The 17,087-nt window shown below is 42.9% G+C and overlaps 1 protein-coding gene across 1 annotated transcript in view; it reads right to left on the bottom strand.

Annotated features, from left to right (window-relative positions):
• ppp1r13l (protein phosphatase 1, regulatory subunit 13 like) overlaps nt 1-17,087 on the bottom strand; it is a 71,831-nt gene that overhangs the window by 22,032 nt on the left and 32,712 nt on the right. The window contains exons 2-4 of the mRNA XM_046316568.1: nt 16,083-16,146; nt 7,306-7,418; nt 5,576-6,317 (exon numbers count right to left, since the gene is read on the bottom strand). Of these exons, the coding sequence (XP_046172524.1) occupies nt 5,576-6,317; nt 7,306-7,410 (847 nt within the window). The 5' untranslated portion in view covers nt 7,411-7,418; nt 16,083-16,146. The remainder of the gene's footprint in view (nt 1-5,575; nt 6,318-7,305; nt 7,419-16,082; nt 16,147-17,087) is intronic.

Genomic DNA, 17,087 nt, shown 5'->3' with positions numbered 1-17,087 from the left:
GCTCTCGATTGTGCATCTGTAGAAGTTTGTGAGTGCTTTTGGTGACAAGCCGAATTTTTCAGCCTCCTGAGGTTGAATAGGCGCTGCTGCGCTTCTTCACGACGCTGTCAGTGTGAGTGGACCAATTCAGTTTGTCTGTGATGTGTATGCCGAGGAACTTAAAACTAGCTACCCTCTCCACTACTGTTCCATCGATGTGGATAGGGGGTGTTCCCTCTGCTGTTTCCTGAAGTCCACAATCATCTCCTTAGTTTTGTTGACGTTGAGTGTGAGGTTATTTTCCTGACACCACACTCCAAGGGCCCTCACCTCCTCCCTGTAGGCCGTCTCGTCGTTGTTGGTAATCAAGCCTACCACTGTTGTGTCGTCCGCAAACTTGATGATTGAGTTGGAGGCGTGCGTGGCCACGCAGTCGTGGGTGAACAGGGAGTACAGGAGAGGGCTCAGAACGCACCCTTGTGGGGCCCCGTGTTGAGGATCAGCGGGGAGGAGATGTTGTTGCCTACCCTCACCACCTGGGGGCGGCCCGTCAGGAAGTCCAGTACCCAGTTGCACAGGGCGGGGTCGAGACCCAGGGTCTCGAGCTTGATGACGAGCTTGGAGGGTACTATGGTGTTGAATGCCGAGCTGTAGTCGATGAACAGCATTCTCACATAGGTATTCCTCTTGTCCAGGTGGGTTAGGGCAGTGTGCAGTGTGGTTGAGATTGCATCGTCTGTGGACCTATTTGGGCGGTAAGCAAATTGGAGTGGGTCTAGGGTGTCAGGTAGGGTGGAGGTGATATGGTCCTTGACTAGTCTCTCAAAGCACTTCATGATGACGGAAGTGAGTGCTACGGGCGGTAGTCGTTTAGCTCAGTTACCTTAGCTTTCTTGGGAACAGGAACAATGGTGGCCCTCTTGAAGCATGTGGGAACAGCAGACTGGTATAGGGATTGATTGAATATGTCCGTAAACACACCGGCCAGCTGGTCTGCGCATGCTCGGAGGGCGCGGCTGGGGATGCCGTCTGGGCCTGCAGCCTTGCGAGGGTTAACACGTTTAAATGTCTTACTCACCTCGGCTGCAGTGAAGGAGAGACTGCATGTTTCCGTTGCAGGCCGTGTCAGTGGCACTGTATTGTCCTCAAAGCGGGCAAAAAGTTATTTAGTCTGCCTGGGAGCAAGACATCCTGGTCCGTGACTGGGCTGGATTTCATCTTGTAGTCCGTGATTGACTGTAGACCCTGCCACATGCCTCTTGTGTCTGAGCCATTGAATTGAGATTCCACTTTGTCTCTGTACTGACGCTTAGCTTGTTTGATAGCCTTACGGAGGGAATAGCTGCACTGTTTGTATTCAGTCATGTTGCCAGAGACCTTGCCCTGATTAAAAGCAGTGGTTCGCGCTTTCAGTTTCACGCGAATGCTGCCATCAATCCACGGTTTCTGGTTAGGGAATGTTTTTATCGTTGCTATGGGAACGACATCTTCGACGCACGTTCTAATGAACTCGCACACCGAATCAGCGTATTCGTCAATATTCCCATCTGACGCAATACGAAACATGTCCCAGTCCACGTGATGGAAGCAGTCTTGGAGTGTAGAGTCAGCTTGTTCTGACCAGCGTTGGACAGACCTCAGCGTGGGAGCCTCTTGTTTTAATTTCTGTCTCTAGGCAGGGATCAGCAAAATGGAGTCGTGGTCAGCTTTTCCGAAAGGGGGCGGGGCAGGGCCTTATATGCGTCGCGGAAGTTAGAGTAACAATGATCCAAGGTTTTACCACCCCTGGTTGCGCAATCGATATGCTGATAAAATTTAGGAGTCTTGTTTTCAGATTGGCTTTGTTAAAATCCCCAGCTACAATGAATGCAGCCTCCGGATAAATGTTTTCCAGTTTGCAAAGAGTTAAATAAAGTTCGTTCAGAGCCATCGATGTGTCTGCTTGGGGGATATATACGGCTGTGATTATAATCGAAGAGAATTCTCTTGGAAGATAATGCGGTCTACATTTGATTGTGAGGAATTCTAAATCAGGTGAACAGAAGGATTTGAGTTCCTGTATGTTTTCTTCATCACACCATGTCCCGTTAGTCATGAGGCATACGCCCGCCACTCTTCTTACCAGAGAGATGTTTGTTTCTGTCGGCGCGATGCGTGGAGAAACCCGTTGGCTGCACCGCCCTGGATAGCGTTTTCCCAGTAAGCCATGTCTCCGTAAAGCAGAGAACGTTGCAGTCTCTGATGTCCCTCTGGAATGCCACCCTTGCTCGGATTTCATCAACCTTGTTGTCGAGAGACTGGACATTGGCAAGAAGAATACTGGGAAGTGGTGCGCGATGTGCCCTTTTCCGGAGTCTGACCAGAACACCGCCGCGTTTCCCTCTTTTTTCGGAGTCGTTTCCTTGGGTCGCTGCATGCGATCCATTCCGTTGTCCTGTTTGTAAGGCAGAACACAGGATCCGCGTCGCGGAAAACATATTCTTGGTCGTACTGATGGTGAGTTGACGCTGATCTTATATTCAGTAGTTCTTCTCGACTGTATGTAATGAAACCTAAGATGACCTGGGGTACTAATGTAAGAAATAACACGTAAAAAAACAAAAAACTGCATAGTTTCCTAGGGAACGCGAAGCGAGGCGGCCATCTCAGTCGGCGCCGGTCTTCCACCTGTTCAGAGGAGACTGTGTGAATCAGGCCTTCATGGTTGAATTGCTGCAAAGAAACCACTATTGAAGGACACCAACAATAAGAAGAGACTTGCTTGGGCCAAGAAACACGAGCAATGGATATTAGACCGGTGGAAATCGGTCCTTTTGGTCTGATTTCAGATTTTTGGTTCCAACCGCTGTCTTTGTGAGCTGCAGAGATCTCAGAATGTGTGGTTCCCACTGTGAAGCATGGAGGAAGAGGTGTGATGGTGTGGGGGTGCTTTGCTGGTGACACTGTCAGTGATATATTTGGAATTCAAGGCACATTTAACCAACATGGCTACCACAGAATTCTGCAGCGTTACGCCATCCCATCTGGTTTGTGCTGAGTGGAATCCCCATTTGTTTTTCAACAGGACAATGACCCAAAACACACCTCCAGGCTGAAAAGGGCTATTTGACCAAGAAGGAGAGTGATGGAGTGCTGCATCAGATGACCTGGCCTCCACAATCACCTGACCTCAACCTAATGGAGATAGTTTGGGATGAGTTGGACCTCAGAGTGAAGGAAAACCAGCCAACAAGTGCTCAGCATATGTGGGAACTCTTTCAAGACTGTTGGAAAAGCATTCCAGGTGAAGCTGGATGAGAGAATGCCAAGAGTGTGCAAAGCTGTCATCAAGGCAAAGGGTGGCTACTTTGAAGAATTTTTGTTTTAACACTTTTTTGGTTACTACATGACAATGTGGTATTTCATATTTTTGATGTCTTCACTATTATTCTACAATGTAGAAAATAGTAAAAAATAAAGAAAAACTCTTGAATGAGTAGGTGTGTCCAAGCTTTTGACTGGTAACTGAAAATATAAATAAACACAGGAAAATCACATTTTACTGCAAAATATAGTACTACACAGGCCCTTAAATATAGTACTACACAGGCCCTTAAATATAGTACTACACAGGCCCTTAAATATAGTACTACACAGGCCCTTAAATATAGTACTACACAGGCCCTTAAATATAGTACTACACAGGCCCTTAAATATAGTACTACACAGGCCCTTAAATATAGTACTACACAGGCCCTTAAATATAGTACTACACAGGCCCTTAAATATAGTACTACACAGGCCCTTAAATATAGTACTACACAGGCCCTTAAATATAATACTACAGGCCCTTAAATATAGTACTACACAGGCCCTTAAATATAGTACTACACAGGCCCTTAAATATAGTACTACACAGGCCCTTAAATATAGTACTACAGGCCCTTAAATATAGTACTACAGGCCCTTAAATATAGTACTACAGGCCCTTAAATATAGTACTACAGGCCCTTAAATATAGTACTACACAGGCCCTTAAATATAGTACTACACAGGCCCTTAAATATAGTACTACACAGGCCCTTAAATATAGTACTACAGGCCCTTAAATATAGTACTACACAGGCCCTTAAATATAGTACTACAGGCCCTTAAATATAGTACTACAGGCCCTTAAATATAGTACTACAGGCCCTTAAATATAGTACTACACAGGCCCTTAAATATAGTACTACACAGGGCATTCAGAAAGTATTCAGTCCTCTTGACTTTTTCCGCATTGCTACATTACAGCCTTATTCTAAAATAGATTAACATTTTTTTCCCGCTAAATCTACACACAATACCCCAATATGACATCACAATACCCCAATATGACATCACAATACCCAAATATGACATCACAATACCCCCTTATGACATTACAATAACCCAATATGATATCACAATACCCCAATATGACAAAGAAAAAAACACTTTAAAAACATTTTTGCAAATAAAATTTCAATAAGTATCCAGACCCTTTACTCAGTACTTGGTTGAAGTACCTTTGGCAGCGATTACAGCCTCGAGTCATCTTGGGTATGACGCTACAAGTTTGGCACACCTGTATTTGGAGAGTTTCTCCCATTCTTATCTGCAGATCCTCTCAAGCTCTGTCAGGTTGGATGGGGAGCGTCGCTGCACAGCTATTTTTAAGTCTTTCCAGAGATGTTCGATCAGGTTCAAGTCCGGGCTCTGACTGGGCCACTAAAGAACATTCAGAGACTTGTCCCAAAGCCATTCCTGTGTTGTCTTGTCTGTGTGCTTAGGGTCGTTGTGCTTAGGGGTCGCTGGCCACTCTACTATAAAGGCCTGATTGGTGGAGTGCTGCAGAGATGGAAGGGTTGTCCTTCTGGAAGGTTCTCCTATCTCCACAGAGGAACTCTGGAGCTCTGTCAGAGTGACCATCGGGTTCTGGGTCACCTCCCTTACCAAGGCCCTTCTCCCCCGTTTGGCCGTGGGGCCACCTCTAGGAAATAACTTCTTCCAATTAAGAATGTTGGAGGCCACTGTGTTCTTGGGGACCTTCAATGCTGCAGACATTTTTTGGTACCCTTCCCCAGATCTGTGCCTCTTCACAATGCTGTCTCAGCATTCCTTCAACCTCATGGCTTGGTTTTTGCTCTGACATGCAATGACAACTATGGGACCTTAATATAGACAGGTGTGTGCCTTTCCAAAATCATGTTCAATCAATTGAATTGACCACAGGTGGACTCCAATCAAGTTGTCGAAATATCTCAAGCATGATCAATGGAAACAGGATGCGCCTGAACTCAATTTCAAGTCTCATAACTAAGGGTCTTGAATACTCATGCAAATAACATATTTCTGTTTATATATTTTTTATACATTTGCAGAAAAAACTGTTTTCGCTTTGTTATTATGGGGTATTGTGATGTCATTAGGGGGTATTGTGATGTCATTAGGGGGTATTGTGATGTCATTAGGGGGTATTGTGTGTAGATTGATGTTTTATCAATGTCAGAACAAGGCTGTAACGTAACAAAATGTGGAAAAAGTCCAGGGGTCTGAATACTTTACGAACGCACCGTAGCTACAGTAGGACACTCACCAGATTGGCTGAAAGACACAAAGTTCCGTGGCAGGGTGCTGGATGCTGCTGGTTGGCTGAACTTGCAAGGGGAGTGGCTTCGGCCCATTCGTGGGGATGTCCGACCCATCGTAGCAGAGTCATACGGGGATAGCAGATTGGAGTGTGAGGGCTGTACCCTCCCCCGATGTGATTGATCGTAGCCAGGAGCAGGAGAAGGAGGGGAATGGTTTGAATCAATATAGCTGATTGAGCCTCGCGGGCTGCGGTCATAGGTCATTCGGCGAGACTGAGAAGGAGACGCACGACGCTGGGTACGAGGCGATTGGTTGGGAGGGGTCAGCTGACCGTAGGAGGAGGGCATCACCTTACTGCTGGAGAACATGGAATCCAGGTTGGAGCTGGGGGAGTAGGGGAGGGTAGAGCTGGAACTGGGGGAGTAGGGGAGGGTGGAGCTGGAGGAGTAGGGGAGGGTAGAGCTGGAGATGGGGGAGTAGGGGAGAGAGCTGGAGCTGGGGGAGTAGGGGAGAGAGCTGGAGCTGGGGGAGTAGGGGAGAGAGCTGGAGCTGGGGGAGTAGGGGAGGGTGGAGCTGGAGGAGTAGGGGAGGGTAGAGCTGGAAGAGTAGGGGAGAGAGCTGGAGCTGGGGGAGTAGGGGAGGGTAGAGATGGGGGAGTAGGGGAGAGAGCTGGAGCCTCCTCCTGTCTGTCTCTCTGAAGTTGAGGGCTGGGGTATTTCTCTGGGGATCACAGCATCAGATGTAGTCTGTAGGGAGACGAGGAGGAGGAGGAGGAGTAGGGAGACGAGGAGGAGTAGGGAGACCAAGATGACGAGGAGTAGGGAGACGAGGAGGAGGGAGAAGAGGAGGAGGAGGAGTAGGGAGACGAGGAGGAGGAGGAGGAGTAGGGAGACGAGGAGGAGGAGTAGGGAGACGAGGAGGAGGAGGAGTAGGGAGACGAGGAGGAGGAGGAGTAGGGAGACGAGGAGGAGGAGGAGTAGGGAGACGAGGAGGAGGAGGAGGAGGAGGAGGAGGAGGAGGAGGAGTAGGGAGACGAGGAGGAGGAGGAGGAGGAGGAGGAGGAGGAGGAGGAGTAGGGAGACGAGGAGGAGGAGGAGGAGGAGGAGGACGAGGAGTAGGGAGACGAGGAGGAGGAGTAGGGAGACGAGGAGGAGGAGTAGGGAGACGGGGAGGAGGAGTAGGAGTAGGGAGACGGGGAGGAGGAGTAGGGAGACGAGGAGGAGGAGTAGGGAGACGAGGAGGAGGAGTAGGGAGACGAGGAGGAGGAGTAGGGAGACGAGGAGGAGGAGTAGGGAGACGAGGAGGAGGAGTAGGGAGACGAGGAGGAGGAGTAGGGAGACGAGGAGGAGGAGTAGGGAGATGAGGAGGAGGAGTATGGAGACGAGGAGTAGGGAGACGAGGAGTAGGGAGACGGGGAGGAGGAGTAGGGAGACGGGGAGGAGGAGTAGGGAGACGGGGAGGAGGAGTAGGGAGACGGGGAGGAGGAGTAGGGAGACGAGGAGTAGGGAGACGAGGAGGAGGAGGAGTAGGGAGACGAGGAGGAGGAGGAGTAGGGAGACGAGGAGGAGGAGTAGGGAGACGAGGAGGAGAACATACACGGTATTGTTACTGAGCTCTGGGTCGGAATAGCTGAGCTGTGTGTGTGTGTGTGTGTGTGTGTGTGTGTGTGTGTGTGTGTGTGTGTGTGTGTGTGTGTGTGTGTGTGTGTGTGTGTGTGTGTGTGTGTGTGTGTACCTGAGAAACAGACTGTGTGCTGGGGGAGACCTCCTGCAACAGAGAGGAAAACTCTCTGGATAACTCATCAGCCTGGGCCAGAGACGCATTCAGGTCCTCGTCCATCGTCTGGACTGCATGGTCCCACACACACACACACACACACACACACACACACACACACACACACACACACACACACACACACACACACACACACACACACACACACACACACACACACACACACACACACACACACACACACACACACACACAAGGATAAGCAACTACTGCTTAAATATAGAGTAGGACAAACTAGATATATTTTAAGTGTCTTCAGAATAGAATACTTGGAGCTGAGTATGTAACCTGACCTGTTATCGAGGAAGTTTAGGTCAGGATAAATTCCTGATCCTACTAGAGCTGTTATGTTATTTATCTACTGACCCAGAGTCCGGTGAGGCCCTTTATCTACTGACCTAGAGTCAGATGAAGCCCTTTATCTACTGACCCCGAGTCAGATGAAGCCCTTTATCTACTGACCCAGAGTCCGGTGAGGCCCTTTATCTACTGACCTAGAGTCAGATGAAGCCCTTTATCTACTGACCCCGAGTCAGATGAAGCCCTTTATCTACTGACCCAGAGTCAGATGAGGCCCTTTATCTACTGACCCAGAGTCAGATGAAGCCCTTTATCTACTGACCTAGAGTCAGATGAAGCCCTTTATCTACTGACCCAGAGTCAGATGAGGCCCTTTATCTACTGACCCCGAGTCAGATGAGGCCCTTTATCTACTGACCCAGAGTCAGATGAAGCCCTTTATCTACTGACCCCGAGTCAGATGAAGGCCTTTATCTACTGACCCAGAGTCAGATGAGGCCCTTTATCTACTGACCCAGAGTCAGATGAGGCCCTTTATCTACTGACCCAGAGTCAGATGAGGCCCTTTATCTACTGACCCAGAGTCAGATGAAGCCCTTTATCTACTGACCCCGAGTCAGATGAAGCCCTTTATCTACTGACCCCGAGTCAGATGAAGCCCTTTATCTACTGACCCCGAGTCAGATGAAGCCCTTTATCTACTGACCCAGAGTCAGATGAAGCCCTTTATCTACTGACCCCGAGTCAGATGAAGCCCTTTATCTACTGACCCCGAGTCAGATGAAGCCCTTTATCTACTGACCCCGAGTCAGATGAGGCCCTTTATCTACTGACCCAGAGTCAGATGAAGCCCTTTATCTACTGACCCAGAGTCAGATGAAGCCCTTTATCTACTGACCCAGAGTCAGATGAAGGCCTTTATCTACTGACCCCGAGTCAGATGAAGCCCTTTATCTACTGACCCAGAGTCAGATGAAGCCCTTTATCTAGTCAGATGAACTCATGGGTACCATTTATATATCTATGCATGTAGGGTGAAAAGAAGTTGCTAACTAGCTTTAGCGCAATGACTGGAAGTCTAAGGTAACTGCTAGCATGTCAATGTACTAACGCAAATTAGCGTTGCCTCGCGAAACTATCAAAATCCCGCAGTAATCCCTTCAAGATGTTGTACTCACATAGTGTGTTACTGCCATAGCCAACACAGTGGTTATGTACAGTGGATCTCCCTTGAAAAGTTGTGTCGTACCGCAGCGCAGCTTGCTGGCTGTCGCAGAATTCTACCGCACGTTATTTAATAAGAGTCAGCCATTGTTGCCATTAATGCTAGTTAGACCACCAGAGGGTATCTCTGAGAAGCATTTGACTGTTATTAAATATTGACTGTACTAGAGAATTTTTTTTTTTTTGTTATTGTAAGAACATAGTATATGGGATGGATTTTAAGAAATGTAGCTTAATTTGATTAATGTTATGATGTTTCTCTTCCAAGAAAAACAAAAAAAAATTGAGAGAAGAATATTTCTCTGTACAATGTGACCGGTCAGGAGTAGACTTCGAGTGAAGAACAAAATAATCCTAACATTTCCCCCCCAAAATCTGATTGATTTATCAAAACCAGTCTCCATGCTGTCATTCAGGGAGATTTATTCCCACAGTAATTCGTTATGGATCCATTCCATTAATATATATTTAAAGTCCTTAAACTTCGGCAAGAGTATATTGTCCTGCTGATAGTTGAAATAAAACATCTGGATTTTCAATGATTATTAACGGAAAGCATAAAGATGTTGATGAATAAATACTGTACAGTATATGCGTTATCCGACATTTTGCGGTTGCATGAGGTTTGTCGTTAGAAAGTGTAAAATGTACAGTACTTAATACATTGCAAATTGGGCGGGATTTCTTTTCCACACCTACATTAGCTGAGCGATTAGACTATCATTTTATAAAGGTTGGAGAGTCTATTAGGCCTGCAGTAGGTTATAACAATCTATGCCTTCGGGGAATGTTTAAAAGTCCAACAGTTATCGATGGAGTTAGAATTTTGGCTGTTAGAAGTATTACAAATCAACGAAATGTCAGCCTTTTAATGCTTTATTGTCCAAATGTTTAAAGTGCGCGTGGGCGACAGAGAGAATGCACTCGACTGTGTTTAATATTAGGAGGAGCTGAACATTGCGTGTCAATTCATAAACCATGTGCCATGGAATCGGTTCATCGAAAATCTCTTCCCAACTATTTTGCAATCTATATGTCACAGCTGTCATTTTTTTTGGTCCTTAAATGAAACTGGTATATATTTTTATTTATCACAATTTTGTTTAATTAACAAATGTTAGTCTTTAATGCAGGGCCAACAGACACGTTCCTTACTTTTTCCCCCTTCCACGTGCCCTTTCCATTTTTACGGTAAATCTGCAATTAGTTGGTTGTAATTTTGGGTAGAGCAGACATTTCCATATGTCTGTGTTAGCTGCATGTGTGACGTGACATAACTCCACCAGTCCTATTTATCATATCACTTACAAAGATTATACCTTTTTAAAAACTTTTTTTTCTTCAAAACTATTTAAAAAAAAATTTTTTATCGATGAGTATATTTGAGTTTAACCACAATATTTGTTGTATTATTTGTTCTGTTTTTTTTTTACTTTCTATGGTTTGTTTTAAAAATAGCGATATTGGAGATAATTTCATTTCCAAATAACCGAAAGTGAAAGGTTGTAATGTGAATAGGGAAAGGGAAAAAGCCAATTCTTGAACATGGGGTGAGACTTTCTTACTAATCTACTAGAGAACCAGTTCAGATTTAAGTATAACTTGTCAGACACCTTTATCATTGAATCATTTCTGCCCTCCGAATTTATTATCATTATATAAATAGGCCCTTTTAAGTTTGTCTGGCTTGCCATTACAAATTAAATGTCACGCCCTGCCCATAGAGAGCCCTCGGGGTTCTCTATGGTGTAATAGGTCAGGACGTGACTAGTTTTTTCTCTCTTCTAGTTATTATAGTTCTATGTTGGTGCGTGTGTATGGTTCCCAATTGGAGGCAGCTGATCAGCGTTGCCTCTAATTTGGGATCATACTTCCTGTGTCATTTCTCCCACCTGCGATGTGGGATATTGTTTTGTTTCGTGTCCATGTCTGCACGTTCGTTATATCTTTGTTGTTTTTGGAAGCTTCGCTATTAATAAAATGTGGAACTCTACTTACGCTGCGCCGTGGTCCACTTATTTATGCAACGATCGTGACATAAAATTGAATATTTTTTGCTCATATAATTTAAAAACAGGTCGCTAGGTGCAGGGAAGGCAATGAGAAAATAGGTCAACTGGGAAATGACTAGAGTTAATCAGGGTGATTTTTCCGCAAATAGACAGGTCGTTTCCTTTCCATGGTAGCAAGATCTTATCTATTTTTACTAACTTTCTATTAAAATGTATTGGAGTGAGATCATTTCTTTCTTTTGGGATCTGTATACCGAGTCCACATCCCCGTCAGACCATTTTATTGGTAAACTACATGGTAATGTAAAAGTTATATTTTTTTAGTGATCAAATACATAATATAGTTTAAAAAATGTTTTTAAATCAAGCTTGCCACAGGCATCTGATTATTTGTTATGAAAATGATTTATTTCTGGTCTGTGAAAATATCTAAGTGGCTGTTATTTAATTACAATGCAGAGGTAATAATAATTATCGTTGGCTAACAGATCGGCTCTCGGAACTCATTAAGAGGCGGCTTCTATCTTCAATATGCTTAAAATGTTTTATTATCCAAATGTTTTAAGTGCGTGTGGGCGACGGAAAGAATGCATTTGACTGTTTTTAATATTAGGGCTTTCAGGAGGAATGACAAACTGCGTGTCAATTCATAAACCACGTGATACATCCGAACATCTCTTCCCATCTGTATGGCACAGCTGTCCATTTTACACACAGATATTCCATTCGTGCCACAGATTAGACGACCGATAGATCGGCGTTCTAACTCACCCTTGTGATAGTGCGGTGCAATGACAGAATGCCAGCATCTACCACTAACGGCCACGGCATAAACTCAACACCTTTAAAAGAAGAACCAGTGTATGTCTCCATGGGTGGTGTTAAGGGTGATCTGGTACTCACTCTTGCCCGTGTTTCTAGCTACTACATATACTACATATACTGTAGTAGCTAGAAACACGGGCATGACCTTTTGGGCGGCAGGGTAGCCTAGTGGTTAGGTTGCAAAGGTTGCAAGTTCAAATCCCTGAGCTGACAAGGTACAAAATCTGTCATTCTGCCCCTGAACAGGCAGTTGACCCCCTGTTCCCAGGCCATCATTGAAAATAAGAATTTGTTCTTAACTGGCTTGCCTAGTAAAATTGTTTTTTAAACTAAATGGTAAATGCCTAAATAGACGTGTAATTACATGATTCTGACATGCAAAAACGTGGTATATTTGGAAAGAAGACATCTGGGTGATTATGAGGAAATGATCAGAAGATAGATAGGAGTTACATAGTTCAGAATACACAAGATCAAACACACACAAAATAACACTTTTTTTGAAATTTATTTTTTTAAGTCATCTTTCATTGACAAGCTATAAGTTATGTGTATTCTGAACTATGTAACTCCTATTGATGACCAGAACTGGAAACACATCAGAAAGGGCTTCCACAACATGTGAACAATATCAGAAATAAATAATGCTAAATAAAAATGGTAGACCTTGATAGACAACTAGAAGTAACGCAGTGTCAGATGTGCTCACGGGACATTTCAAAGTGTCCCTGTTTTTGCCAACTGGCTGTGCCTAAAGAGTATTGTTCACTATAAAAAACAAACTCGTTAGAACACCAACAGCTCTCAAACATTGTAGTGGTGTCGGAGGACGTACAGGGGTTATCCATTAGCCTTTAGCATTTCCAATGTATTGACATCAAAACTATGAAATACCACATATGGAATCATGTAGTAACCAAAAAAAGTGTTAAACAAATTATTCAAAGTAGCCATCCTTTGCCTTGATGACATCTTTGCACACTATTGGCATCTCAACATTCTCTCAACCAGCTTCACGAGGAATGCTTTTCCAACAGCCTTGAAGCAGTTCCCACATATGCTGAGCACTTGTTGCCTGATTTTTCCTTCACTCTGCAGTCCAACTCATCCCAAACCATCTCCATTAGGTTGAGGTCAGGTGATTGTGGAGGCCAGGTCATCTGAAGCAACACTCCATCACTCTCTTTGGTCAAATAGCCCTTATACAGCCTTGAGGTGTTTTGGGTCATTGTCCTTTTGAAAAACAAATGAGAGTCCCACTAAGGGCAAACCGGATGGGATCGCATATCGCTGCAGAATGCTGTGGTAGCCACATTGGTTAAGTGTGCCTTGAATTCTAAATAAATTACTGACAGTGTCACCAGCAAAGCACCCCCACACCATCACACCTCTTCCTCCATGCTTCACGGTGGGAACCACACATTTGGAGATCATCCGTTCACCTACTCTGCATCTCACAAAGACACAGCGGTTGGAACCAAAAATCTGAAATCAGACCAAAAGGACAGATTTCCACCGGTCTAATATCCATTGCTCGTGTTTCTTGGCCCAAGCAAGTCTCGTCTTATTGTTGGTGTCCTTCAATAGTGGTTTCTTTGCAGCAATTTGACCATGAAGGCCTGATTCACACAGTCTTCTCTGAACAGTTGATGTTGAGATGTCTCTCTTACTTGAACTCTGAAGCCTTTATTTGCGCTGCAATCTGAGGTGCAGTTAACTCTAATGAACTTATCCTCTGCAGCAGAGGTAACTCTGGGTCTTCCTTTCCTGTGGTGGTCCTCATGAGAACCAGTTTCATCATAGCGCTTGTTGTTTTTTGCGAATGCACTTGAAGAAACGTTCAAAGTTCTTGAAATGTTCCGCATTGACTGACCTTCATGTCTTAAAGTAATGATGGACTGTCATTTCTCTCTGCTTATTTGAGCTGTTCTTGCCATAATATGGACTTGGTGTTTTACCAAATAGGGCCGTCTTCTCAAATATAAACATATATTATGATTTGTTTAACACCTGTTTTGGTTAATACATGATTCCATGTGTTATTTCATAAGTGGTACTGTGCATAAAATATATAACATCTTATCAAGGCCTTGCCCAGCGGGGGGGCTTGGACCAGCGGGGGGGGGTGTAAAGGAGGGGTAAAGACCTTGACCAGGGGGCTTGCTAAGGAGGGGTGAAGACCTTGACCAGGGGGGCTTGCTAAGGAGGGGTAAAGACCTTGACCAGGGGGGCTTGCTAAGGAGGGGTGAAGACCTTGACCAGGGGGGCGCTTGCTAAGGAGGGGTGAAGGCCTTGACCAGGGGGTGCTTGCTAAGGAGGGGTGAAGACCTTGACCAGGGGGGGTGCTTGCTAAGGAGGGGTGAAGACCTTGACCAGGGGGGGTGCTTGCTAAGGAGGGGTGGCTCCCTAAAAGGCATCATCCATATCCTCTGCATCCTCCTGTGGTGAATCAAATAAAGAGATATACTGTTATAAAGACACACGGAATTACAGTTGATTCAATTTACTAAACGACATCACTGTAAAGTAAAAACACCAAGCCTCAACTTTATCTATAAAGTGACTCACATTGAAGGTGTGAAGCACACACACACACACACACACACACACACACACACACTTTGTAGACAAAGGCAGAGGTAAGAACCACAAATAAAACAATGGCCATGAGAGTTTAGTGGCCTCTCCAAAGTTACAAGGATAAAACTTAGAACAGCAAACAGTGAACTAATATGAAACATAGACAATAACTACTTGGGAATGATATAACATTGAAATGACTTGTTACATAGGCCTATGTAAACTAAATCCAAAGCACAAAAAGCAGACAACTTATAAAAAACTAAATACATATTGTAAATTAACTTTAAATAGCCATTAAAATAATTTACTTATAATAAACTAAATACATATTGTAAATTAACTTTATAAAGCCATGAAAATAATTTACTTACAGATCTGAAAGTGGATCCAATCCTTCTGGAACGCAATCTTCGTCGGCCCGAGTCTAAATCCTCTTAGTAGAAATTATTTTTGATATTATTATTATTATTATTATTATTATTGATATTATTATTATTATTGATATTATTATTATTATTGATATTATTATTATTATTATTATTGATATTATTATTGATATTATTATTGATATTATTATTGATATTATTATCGATATTATTATTATTGATATTATTATTATTATTATTGATATTATTATTATTATTATTGATATTATTATTATTGATATTATTATTGATATTATTATTGATATTATTATTGTTATTATTATCATTATTATTATTGATATTATTATTATTATTATCGATATTATTATTATTATCATTATTATTATTGATATTATTATTATTATTATTATTATTATTATTGATATTATTATTATTATTATTATTATTATTATTGATATTATTATTATTATTATTGATATTATTATTATTATTATTATTATTATTATTATTGATATTATTATTATTATTATTATTATTATTATTGATATTATTATTATTGATATTATTATTATTATTATTGATATTATTATTATTATTATTATTATTGATATTATTATTATTGATATTATTATTATTATTATTGATATTATTATTATTGATATTATTATTATTATTATTGATATTATTATTATTGATATTATTATTATTATTATTTTTCCCCCTTGAGAAGCTTCAATAATAAAGCGATGAAATCTGGGTGAAATCTGTTGACAATGTAAAATAAAATGTGATTTGATTTGATTTGTAGCGTGTTGTGTGCGTCTCGTCTCGGAGTCAGGTAGAAACGCATAAAATGTTCTAGGCCTTGCTTTGTCCCACCCAGGTCAACTGCATATCCCTGGAAAGCTTATCTCATTGGCTACAAGACTATCAAGGTGCCATCGTAGCCAATCCCCTGCGTAATGGAGCGCGTAAGCAGGCAACGTCATATTCTTTATGCGCAAAGGTATAGTCACTCAGTGGACATTTGATGTTGCCATTAAGTCATACATCATCAGATTACATGGCAATACGCTAGATGTGTTCCTACCAACCCCCCCCCCCCGGAACATAGGTACAGTAGTAGCCATCTTGGAATTAGGTCATCGGCTCGGCCTGCCCTTATAATATTTGTATGCCCATATATGGTGGTAAGTCACACCAAAGATTTTAAAGGCACAGATCAATAGCCAAGATACTCAGCTTTCCGCAGACAACCTGCTCTTGCAGACAGGGGCTAATGTTCTCATACCAGACTGAATGGAATAAATCATAATAATACGGTCCCCAAATATTTGGGGACTTTACACTTAAGAGGTTTTAGGACAGGAGTTGTAATACTCACACATGCTGCTAGCATATCTGTTCTGGGAACTCATGGCTGCGGAGTGGTGTTGGTAATCCACTTCCTGGATGAACAAACACATGAAAACAACAATAAACAATACAAACAAACACATGACCTCAAGCAGGATGAGAGATAACTACACTCACACATCGATACCATTCATACCGGTCTGCTAAAAGGCAGTGCTTTCGATTTCAGGGGGTGTGCGGGGGGGGGGGAGCTGTACCCCTTGATTGAAAAAACAAAAATAGCAAAAAGTACACCCCTCGTTAGCTTAAACATTTGAAGGGTAAAAAATGGATCCCGATTATATGAAGCAATCTACAAGTACGCTTTCCTCCGCGAGGCTTTATGCTACAAACACGGTAGAAACACGCTGTGAATTAGAGGAGAAAGATGCAACTTCCATCTTCATGTGGATATTTGGCTCAGCAGGTCAGAACTAGAACACGAGACCAGCACACGGAACTCAGCAGGTCAGAACTAGAACCCTATAGCTATCATTAACTAACCCTGACCCTATAGCTATCATTAACTAACCCTAACCCTATAGCTATCATTAACTAACCCTATAGCTATCATTAACTAACCCTATAGCTATCATTAACTAACCCTATAGCTATCATTAACTAACCCTGACCCTATAGCTATCATTAACTAACCCTGACCCTATAGCTATCATTAACTAACCCTGACCCTATAGCTATCATTAACTAACCCTGACCCTATAGCTATCATTAACTAACCCTATAGCTATCATTAACTAACCCTATAGCTATCATTAACTAACCCTATAGCTATCATTAACTAACCCTGACCCTATAGCTATCATTAACTAACCCTGACCCTATAGCTATCATTAACTAACCCTGACCCTATAGCTATCATTAACTAACCCTATAGCTATCATTAACTAACCCTATAGCTATCATTAACTAACCCTATAGCTATCATTAACTAACCCTATAGCTATCATTAACTAACCCTATAGCTATCATTAAC

This window comes from Oncorhynchus gorbuscha, linkage group LG19, assembly GCF_021184085.1.
Source record: "Oncorhynchus gorbuscha isolate QuinsamMale2020 ecotype Even-year linkage group LG19, OgorEven_v1.0, whole genome shotgun sequence".
NCBI lineage: Eukaryota > Metazoa > Chordata > Actinopteri > Salmoniformes > Salmonidae > Oncorhynchus > Oncorhynchus gorbuscha.
Note: the sequence above shows the minus strand (reverse complement) of the source record. Positions and strands in the feature narration are given on the sequence as shown.